The sequence below is a fragment of the Musca autumnalis genome, unplaced genomic scaffold (assembly GCF_047663935.1).
Source record: "Musca autumnalis isolate F117 unplaced genomic scaffold, ASM4766393v1 scaffold_4, whole genome shotgun sequence".
Taxonomy (NCBI): Eukaryota; Metazoa; Arthropoda; class Insecta; order Diptera; family Muscidae; genus Musca; species Musca autumnalis.
In genome coordinates this window covers 135704071-135714796 of record NW_027411977.1, presented here as the reverse complement: position 1 = coordinate 135714796, position 10726 = coordinate 135704071, and the positions used below count along the sequence as shown (strand labels likewise).

At 37.1% G+C, this 10726-nt stretch overlaps 1 protein-coding gene across 1 annotated transcript; it reads left to right on the top strand.

Moving 5' to 3' along the window:
* The first annotated feature begins 272 nt into the window (after window positions 1-272).
* Window positions 273-4955, top strand: LOC141403080 (glycoprotein-N-acetylgalactosamine 3-beta-galactosyltransferase 1-like). The gene is made up of 4 exons (XM_073985246.1): window positions 273-836; window positions 4217-4313; window positions 4397-4669; window positions 4746-4955. The coding sequence occupies exons 1-4, from the start codon at window positions 280-282 to the stop codon at window positions 4953-4955; spliced, it is 1137 nt and encodes a 378-aa protein (XP_073841347.1). The 5' UTR covers window positions 273-279.
* Window positions 4956-10726: the final 5771 nt, after the last annotated feature.

Genomic DNA, 10726 nt, shown 5'->3' with positions numbered 1-10726 from the left:
AGTTCGGCCCGTCCAAACTTAACGCCGTTCCAACTTGTTTGATAATCAATCTGTACCGATCTTTAAAAGCTTCACATCACTAAAATGATCCTCCTCTCTCACTCTTCTGAATGTTGCAAAAACAAGCTCTTTTTCGTTATTCACAGTTAACCATTAATAAGTTTAATTTTAATTCTTTTATTTTAAATAACTTAGTTCACATTTATTAAACAATGCCTGCAGAAGTGTAGAAATCTCTTGCCCAACTACGAAATTATAAATCTGTACAACATTTAAAACATGACACAAACAACAACGAAAGCTTCTGCCTTCACATCGATACGTTTCATTTTGAAAAGTCTATTGTATTTGATAATCGGCTTAATTATTGGCATCGAATTTACACTTATTTTGTTTAATGAGTCGCAGCGATGTAATCCGTTGTTAGTACAAACCAGTGAATTACTCCTGACCCAAACAAATAAAGACACTAATTCGATGTTATCTTTAATTTCGGCGAATCAAACTGCTTGGATGGATGAGGAGAATATTAGCAGCCACCAACAAACCTCCAGCGTAGTTCAGCATCTGTTTAATAGCACACGGGTCATGTGTTGGATAATGACACATCCCGATAATCATCAGGCTAGAGCTGTACACATACGTAATACATGGGGACGTAGATGCAATATTGTGCTATTTATGAGTACGCAAGCTGACGAGACATTACCTAGCATTCAGCTGCCTGTTGAAAATGGACCGGATCACTTGTGGAATAAAACAAAACTTGCTTTGAAATACATTTACGACCACCATTTAAATGATGCCGACTGGTTTTTAAAAGCTGATGATGATACGTAAGTAACTACATAGAAATTTGTTTTTAACAAATATAAACAAACACTTATAAATAAACAAATAATGCAGTATTTTTTTATTGCACGCTAATGTATTATTTAACGTTAGTGAGTGCACATTGCCCAATACACCGGACACTGCGATATTTACTTAAAAATTCCTAGAAATACAGATGTGGTCAGGTCATTTGATCAAAGGCATAATAAATCTAAATTTGTTCCGATATTTTTGTAAATATTACCATTTATACAATTATAAACCTGGTAATCTATATCGTATGGAGGGTATATTAAGTCTGTTTCTCCGTTTGTAACACATTGAAATATCGTTTACGATGCTATCTTATATATAAAGTATAAAAATATTTGTACGTTTGTTTTGAAGTTTATGGACTCAAAAACCGCTGAACCGATCTTCTTGAAAATTCCTCGTTGATCCGGAGATATAGCATCAGAATTGGAGGTACCTCCAAAAATTTTTGATTTGTTATGCAAATATCTATAGAATGGTAACAGATAATGTCTCCAAATTTTGAATGTCTGAAGGAATTTGGTCTATAAATAAATTTGCCAAATTATATTGAAATCGCTTCAGATTTTGATATAGCTCCCATATATATTTTCGGCCAATTTCATGAATTTTTGTTGCATTAAACACGCTATGTTTTATGCCCAATTTCAATGAAATTTTGAATGTGTGACGGAATTGGGCCTAGAAATATACTTGCCAAATTATATTGAAATCGGTTCAGATTTGGATATATGTAGCTCCCATATATATTTTCGTCCCGTTTCAGGTATTTGATGCACCAAACACGCTATATATACCCGATTTTAATGAAAGCTGGAATGTGTGACGAAAATTGGCCTACAAATAAATGTATTAAAAATATTTTACCTTATTCGGGGTTTCAGCATGAAATTTCATATTAAGGTTTTTGGATAAAATGGAAAAATTTAGGCGATAGGAAATCCAAAAAAAAAATTGTTTTTGGATTTCCTATTGCCTTAATTTTTTCCATTTGATCCAAAAACCTTATATATGAAATGTTATGGTGATCGGTTAACGTTAACTCGTGCCAACCTAACGATCTTTGTTTCCATAGTAATTTGTATGGGCCAAAGGCGCATTTTCACCAAAATTCTGCAAATGGCACAATTATGGTCCGATCGATGAAAAACTTTTACCAGTTCATTATTGTGACTAAAAAACGATTTCTACAAAAAAAAATTGAAAAACGGATCGGATTTTGATATAGCTATAAGGACCCAAAGTCGGCCAAATCGGCCATATTGGAGCTATACAAACATCCGATCCGATTTTCAATTTTTTTAGAAATAGTTTTTAGCCACAATAACGAACTGGTAAAGTTTTTATAGAATACGTAGCTGCCGTCGCTTGTTGACAGCCGCTTTAATCGGAGATCAGCGGTCCATTGTGCTCATCCTGAAAAGAGATAAAAAAGGTTAAGAAGCGGAAGGAAGTGAGGAAAAACAGGAAATAGGTTGGAGGAGAGTAGATAGAACAGAGGGGTAGGGAAGAGTGTTAGGGTTAATTGAACTTATTGCGTCTAGCATGACGGTAGTTACTTAAGGTTCCTGAAATAAGTTTACAGGGCTGCGAGATCTATAGAGGAAAAGTAAGAGAGGGAGATACTCTCTCGTCAAGGGAGTAGGTGCTGTTCGTATCCTCACTAGGCAGATAAGAATTTACATCCCGGCACTCTGGAAAGTGAAGCTTTTCGAAAATTTTCTTATTCTTGAAACAAGGTGGCCTTGACCGGTTCCTGCCGAGGTTGCCCGACCTAGTCACAGACACCACGGGTGTCCGGATGGGACTTGAGCAGTCTGAAACCATAGGATTTCCGTTACTAAGGGTTCATTCATCACAGCTGGTGGGGTGGAGCCTGCCACCATACCGAAACCATTGATCTAGCGGCGCGAAAGTCAAAAAATCATAGTATAAAATTGCAAAATATTTTCCATTGTAACGATTACAGACACTCTGCTGACTAAAATTTTGTTTTTTACTTTTTTGTTGTTGTAAATATTCGCTCAATTATTCACTGTCAAGTGCAAGAAATTTTGATGCATTAGATTTTAACAAAATTGTTGCTAAAAACTTGATTTCATATTTGTTTAATTGTTAAATAAATTCGCAATAAAACTAAACAAAGTTTATTTTTTATTAAAAGGGGAGGGTGTAAGTTAAATTTAAAAAAAAAAGTTTGGTTGCTGAAGTTACATAGTTATATAGCAATAAATTTTCAAAAATTAGTATTTTCTTTATGTTTTTAGTGCATTATACTCTTTTTGAATGGAGCGTAACTAGAAAGGTTCTCTAAGGTCCAGCAGAATTTTTTTACTAATTAATTTGGACTTCCTAAATTCCGAATATCCACAATTTAGCTGCAAACTGCTGCAAATCTTGCTGATAAATGGTCTTGAAAATAGCTTAAATCCTCAAAATACCCTAAATCTGTCGGTACAGTTATATGGGATATCAAAAATTAGACCTATGTTCACAGAAGATGTATAACCAACGTGAACCTCCTATGCGAAAATTCAGCTTATTTGGTTTGAAAATGTAGACAAAATCTTAACAATATCGAATATAGGGAGGTACCGTTATATGGGGACAATATCAAAACGTAGATCTATGTCCACAACTTTTGGTGGAGAATGTTTGTGTCCACTGGGAACCCCAAATACCAAATTACACCTAATTTGACCGGAAAATGTAGCTTTAAACCCCCCAAAATACTGAAAATTGGGAGGTACCTTAAAATTGGGCATATACCCAAACGTGGACCTATGTATGTCCACAATTTTTGGTGGAAAGGTTTAGTGATCACTAGAAACCCTAAGTACCAAATTACAACTAATTTGCAAGGAAAGGGTGGCTTAAATCCTCAAAATACCGAATATCAGGAGGTACCGTCATATGGGGGCTATATCAAAATATTAGCCAATGTTGTTCATATTTAGTCCATTATTACCCACGGACACAGACTGAGTTTGTGTAAAATTTCAGAAAGATATCTCCATTCGTTTCCAAATTATTAATTACGCGCAGCTAGATCAGTGATTTCGACCACTGTGCAGCAGACGGAATCCGATCAATCGGAAGGAAACATTTCTCAGCGTGAGAGTATTTTGAAACGCCTTACGAATCGAATTTTGAAACCGGGAGTATCTCGTCGATATTCTCAGGTTTTTTGTCTATGGACTTTTCGTAGAATTTCCTCCAAGTAGCGACCTTTCAGAGTGCGTGCAATTTGGTATATGTATGTACATAGGAATTTTGTTATATACATTTTCTCCAAATAAACAATTTATCATTATAAGTGAGTTCAAAATAGAAGTTTGTATTATTACAGATATGTGGTTATGGAAAATCTGCGTATGCTTCTGTATAAATATCCCGCTGATGCTCCAGTGTATTTTGGATGTAAACTTAAGAGGCAATATGAAGAGGTATAAATTTGAAAGATATCCACAGTTATTTTCAGCCAATAACCTTTTTAACACCATATTAATTATAAGTCAATATATTGCAGGAATATATGGTCGGTGGAGCCGGTTATGTTCTTAGTAAATCTGCATTGGTAAAATTCATCAATGAAGCCTATGACAATGGAGATATTTGCAGTGATTCCGAAATTGATGAAAATTTTGCCTTGGGCAACTGTTTAAGAAATATCGGTGTTGTTGCCGGTGATTCCAGAGATGAACAATTAAAGGAACGTTTTATTCCCGTTTCTCCAACACATGTTATACCGGAATTTAAAATGGAGTGGTATGCCAGGGAAATCTATCATTCGGAAAATGAGGTAAGTAATTCTCAACAATGATATGAATATAAAACAAGTTAAGTTTTCAATTTGTTTCCCTTTTGTTGGTTTTTAGAATGTCACTTGTTGCTCTGACCATGCTATATCTTTTCACTATACAACTTGGCGGGAATTTTATACATTGGACTATTTAATATACTCTCTGAGACCGTTTGGTGTATTTGCGGATATTGAATGGAAGCTACCAGAAAAACTAAATATAAGTGATCTATATTCTGTGGAACGGGAATATTTTGAGAATTCTACTCAGCCAATAGAAACTTAAATATGTTTCTTATTTGTATGACCTCGTATATTAAATAGCATCATCAAACACACAAGAAAGTTAAATATTTACGTTGTCATTGGAGAGGATGCCTCTTTGTGAGAAGTTGAACTTCTTTTGGCATGACTTTTGTATATATGTAAGTCGTGCATAAGTTTAATCGTACACTCACAGCACTGGTTGCTTCAGGTAATGCTGATTAGATAGATAGTCACATTTTTTCCAGTTTCAGAGCTATAGATAGTTCTTCAAAATCTCCAAAGCGGAAACATTATATTGACTTACTTACTTACTTAGTTGGCCCATTACAGAACATTTGTTCCATAGACCGAACTAAGAAAAGATCTCCATTCCTCTCTGTTTTTCGCTTGACTTTTTGGAATACCGCGCCTTTCCATTTCTTCATCCACTTGTTTGCTCCATCGAAGCTTAGGCCTGCCGATTCTGCGTGCACCGTCATGGGGCATGTATTCATACGCCTTTTTAGCGGGTTCATCATCGCTCATTCTCATGATATGGCCTAGCCAACGCAATCGTTGCATCTCGATACGTTTAACTATATTCATGTCTTTGTATAGCTTATATAGCTCGTGGTTCATACGCCGTCGATATTCACCGTCAACGCAAATCGGCCCGTAGATCTTTCGAAGAATTTTCCTCTCAAACACACCAAGCACTGCCTTATCTGCTTGCGCAAGTACCCATGCTTCGGAGCCATACATTAACACGGGTAGTATCAGCGTTTTGTATAGTGTTATTTTTGTTTGACGAGATGTGGCTTTGTTTTTAAATTGCTTTTTTAGACCATAGTAGCATCTGTTGGCCAATACAATTCTTCTTATTTCACAACTGATGTTGTTTGTAGTGTTTATGGCAGTGCCGAGGTAGACGAAGTCTTTAACTACCTCAAAATTGTAGGTACCAACTTCCACAGTTGGTCCGAGCTCTATGGACGCTTTGCGCGTCGACACCATCAATTTGGTCTTTTCGCCGTTTACCGCCAGACCCACTTTCGCAGATTCTGCTTCGACCATCCTAAAGGTATCAGTTACTTCCTTTACTGATCGTCCCATGATGTCTATGTCATCAGCATAGGCAAGTAACATGTGGCTATTGGTGTAAATTGTGCCATTTCTTTTGACATTTGCATCTCGTATTACCTTTTCCAGCAAAATGTTGAATAGGTCACACGAAAGGCTGTCTCCTTGTCTGAAACCTCTTTTGGTACAAAATTCTTCGGAGAGGTTCTTTCCAATTTTAACTGAGGACCTAGTATCAGTTAAAGTCAGCTTACAAAGCCGGATGAGCTTTGCGGGGATACCAAATTCAGACATTGCGTGGAATACCTTTGATCGGAGGGGACTGTCGAATGCTGCTTTATAATCGACAAAAAGGTGAAATATGTCGATCTGCATCTCTTGGGTCTTCTCTAGGAATTGCCGCAGGGTAAATATCTGGTCAATGGTGGACTTGCCATGTCTAAAGCCACATTGGTATGGTCCAATTATTTCGTTGACCATTGGCTTTAGTCGTTCGCACAATATCCCTGACACTATCTTATAGGCAATAGGGAGAAGACTTATGCCCCTATAGTTTGAGCATACAGTCTTATCTCCTTTCTTGTGGACGGGACATAGGATGCTCAGGTTCCAATCGTCGGGTACGCGTTCTTCCTGCCAGATGGTGCTTACTAGCTGATGCATACACTTTATCAGCGCGTCGCCTCCGGTTTTAAACAGCTCGGCTGGTAAGCCATCGGCTCCTGCTGCTTTATTATTCTTCAGCCGGTTGATTGCTGTTTTTACCTCATCTCGGCCGGGCGGTATACATTCTATACCATCTTCTGGGATTGGATCTGTGGTATCATCGTCTTCGCTACTATTGGATACCAGCAGATTGGAGAAATGTTCCTTCCATATCCTGAGCACGCTATCTGCATCTGTTACCAGATTACCTTGCTGGTCTCTACAGGAGGATGTGCCTATACCAAAGCCATCTGTTTGATGTTTCACTCTTTGGTAGAATTTTCGGACTTCATTCTGGCTCCTGTACATCTCGATTTTTTCACACTCCCGCTTTTCCATTACTCTCTTTTTCTTTCGGAAAAGACGTTTCTCTTCTCTCCTTTTCTCACGATATCTCACTCGCACGCTACGCGTTGCCACTGATATACATATATAGTATATAGTATATTTATTTCCCATTTCATTTGTTTTACAATGTTATTTTTAAATCTACATTACATACGTTACAGTTGTTCCTTACAGTAAAAACTTTTTCAAGGAATATAAATCTAATATATAAAAGGCAATGTGTGTATGTTAGTATGTTTGTTTGTTTGTATGTTTGTATGTTCCGAATAGACTCAAAAACGGCTGAATAGATTTTCTTGAAAATTTCAGATAATGTACTGGGAACACCGGTGGTGAAAATAGGCTATATATTTTTTTGAATGGTCGTCGCGGAAGTGAAATATCGCGGTCATCCCAAATTATTCAAAAATGCATTATTTCAGATAATATACCTAATTTTAGTAAGCGTGACTACAAAACCGCTAAAACACTGGCTTCAATATGTGGGATAACGCGGTCAACGCCATATTTTGGAATACAGTTAAAATCCCGATGACTTGAGATGTCACTATATAGAAATTCCGAAAAATCGATTGGGAAATCTTATGAAATTTTGTATGTGGAGTTTTTAGGTCTGAGAATAGGTCGTAATCTATTTTTTATCCCGCTAAGTGTAGTGACCGGTGGTCCTCCCAAAATTTTTTTAAGAAAACCGCGAAATTCAAGATACTTTTTAATATATTGTTTACAAATTGTTTGCAATGCTATGGTAATTACAGTCTTGACGACCATTCGTCGCGGAAGTGAAAATCGCGGTCATCCCAAAATTTTCAAAAATGTATTATTTCAATTAATTAGAACTGTCGTAAGCTGTTTTTATAGTGACCGGTGGTCCTCCCCCACAATGTTTTTAAGAAAATCTGAAATCTTCGATATTTTTGAACGTATTGTTTACAGATTGTTTTCCGTGAATGATCGCGGTCATCACAAAGTTTTCAAAAATGTATTATTTCAATTAATATACATAATTTTAGTAAGCGTGACACAAAAATGATATAAACACTAGCTTGAACAAGTGGGATAGCGCGGTCGTGAGCTATTTTAATACGGCTAAGTGTAGTGACCGGAGGTTCTCCTTCAAAAATTTTTTTTTTTAAATCTGAAGTCCATGATATTTTTGAACGTATTGTTTACAGATTGTTTGCAATACTACTGTAATTACTGTCTTGACCCTGAATGGTCTTCGCGGAAGTGAAATATCGCGAAAAGTTAAATATCGCGGTCATCACAAAATTTGCAAACATTTATTATTTTAGATAATATATATAATTTTGTAAGCATGCCTAAAAAACGCTATAAACGCTGAACACTAAACAATAAGTGGGACAGCGCGATCAACTCCACATTTTGGAATACAGTAAAATCCGGATAACTTGAGATGTCACAAGATCGAAATTCCAGAAAGATCCATTGGAAATCAGACAAAGTTATTGATATACAATACAATATCATCATTGGAATCAGAATACCGCGATCGTGTTCGATTTTTGAAAATATTATAATTACGGATAAAATCTCAAAATGTGGGAAGTGAAACTTCATAAGCATTAATTTCAGTCCTTGGAATAACTAGGTAAAGATACATTTTTTAAATACAGCAAAATCTCGATAATAACAACTACAATTTATAGAAGTAATTTTTTATGAATTATATAAATGTTGCCATACATATCCCGAAGGAACATACATTTCGCTGAGGGGTATTTTACCACTATTGCATATAGAGCGCGAAGAAAAAAAAGCGTTACGTTCGATCGGCCTGAATGAGGTTAATCCACCAAAAATAGCGAAAATCAGGCGCCACCGTTCTATGGGAGCTATATCAAAACGAGGACATATACTGAACAGTGGCTATATCTCTGAACTATCGAAAATCGGGAGGTACTGTTTTATGGGAGCTATATCAAAACGTGAACCTATTACTGTTACATACCGAGCGCAAATAAAAAGGCGTGTCTTTCGGTCGATACGAATATTTATGCCCTCCTCTTTAAAATATATTAAAACCAGATTTCAGCCATTTCGGTGTGATAATGATGTTAAATCCTCAAAAATAGCGAAAATCAGCCGGTACCGTTCTATGGGAGCTATATTAAAACGTGGACCTATACCAACAATTCTTTGCAGTAATAATTACGACCCCAACCGAGACCAACAATCCAATATATAGCAATGTCAATTGACGTGCACCGACCATTATATGTGGGTCACAAAGTGCTTTAAACTGTCGATTTATGGTGAAGGGTATAATAAAAGAGATTTTATATCTTAAATTTGGGGGATACCATTATATGGAATTTATGTCAAAACATTGATTTATATTATGAAGTTTCTAGAGGGATGCCTAATTATGGGTGTATCAATACTGGATAGATAACTAAAGTTTACACGGAGAACCCAAACAACGGGCCAGCAACGCGGACCGGGTCAGCTAGTTTTGATATATATAAATATATATACGGTATAGTTTATCAGGAAAGTCAGCCCCGTTATCATTTTCATTTTAATTTGACTTTGTCAATTTCAATTTTGTTTAAGTAAACAAGAAAAGGAGTTGCTACTGATTGCAAAGCAGCTCTATATGCCGCATTTTTCTCTTCGGTAGCAGCACGACACTCCTGGTCATACCATGAATTCCTTTGTGGAGGTCTCTGGAATCCAAGTATGGATTTTGCGGCTGTTTGCATGGAGTGGGCAATACGTTGCCATTGTGTTGTTATGTTATCGGGACAAGGAGTGCTCGCGTTAAGCAATTGGGCTAGTTGAGTGGAATATGCTGTGGCTATCTGTTGTGTTTGCAGCCTATCGATGTCCAACTTCCGCGTTGAGTCTGTTCGTGCCTTATTTGCAACGATTAGACGGGTACGTACCTTTGCTGCAACAAGGTAGTGGTCCGAATCAATGTTTGCGCCTCGGAACGATCGGACATCCAACACGCTGGATGAATGTCTTCCATCTATTACAACATGATCAATTTGATTACTTGTTCTTTGATCTGGAGATAGCCAGGTGCCCTTATGAATATCGAGATGATTAAATCTGGTACTGCTAACTACCATGTTTTTTGCAGCTGCAAAGTCTATCAGCCTCATACCATTGTCAGATGTTTCACTGTGGAGACTGAATTTCCCGACTGTTGGGCCAAAGATATTCTCCTTTCCAATTTTGGCATTAAAATCGCCTAAAATGATTTTAATGTCATGGGCAGGGCAACGGTCATATGTTTCTTCTAAGCGCTCGTAAAATATATCTTTGGTCTGTTCGTCCTTTTCTTCAGTGGGAGCATGAGCACAAATAAAGCTGATGTTGAAGAATTTAGCTTTGGTGACGTAGGGGATGAATGATACCAAGCAACGGTCTTGACCGGCTTTAACATGGCAAAGCCAAGGATTTATCTTGGTCCCTCTTTCATCTCAAGTGGACACTGACCTCCTCGTGGTGTCACCTGGGGAACTGCCTTTAACACCCGTTAAAGGTAGTGAGCTAACATGTGCCGCGCGTTCACCCATAAGAACGTTAAAAACTTGGGTTTGGGCGTCGGGTTAGTAACCCTCCCCTAGAAAAAAACATCCTACTATGAAAAAACATTTTATTGACTACTGAACCAATTACACTGTGCAACACTGGAAATGCAAACAA

Excerpts from the sequence above, each read along its gene's own strand:
- LOC141403080 (XM_073985246.1), top strand. The coding sequence starts at position 280 with ATGACACAAACAACAACGAAAGCTTCTGCCTTCACATCGATACGTTTC. Across the intron at positions 4,314-4,396 it reads TTAAGAGGCAATATGAAGAG|GAATATATGGTCGGTGGAGC; the intron begins GTATAAATTTGA and ends AATATATTGCAG. Across the intron at positions 4,670-4,745 it reads TCTATCATTCGGAAAATGAG|AATGTCACTTGTTGCTCTGA; the intron begins GTAAGTAATTCT and ends GTTGGTTTTTAG.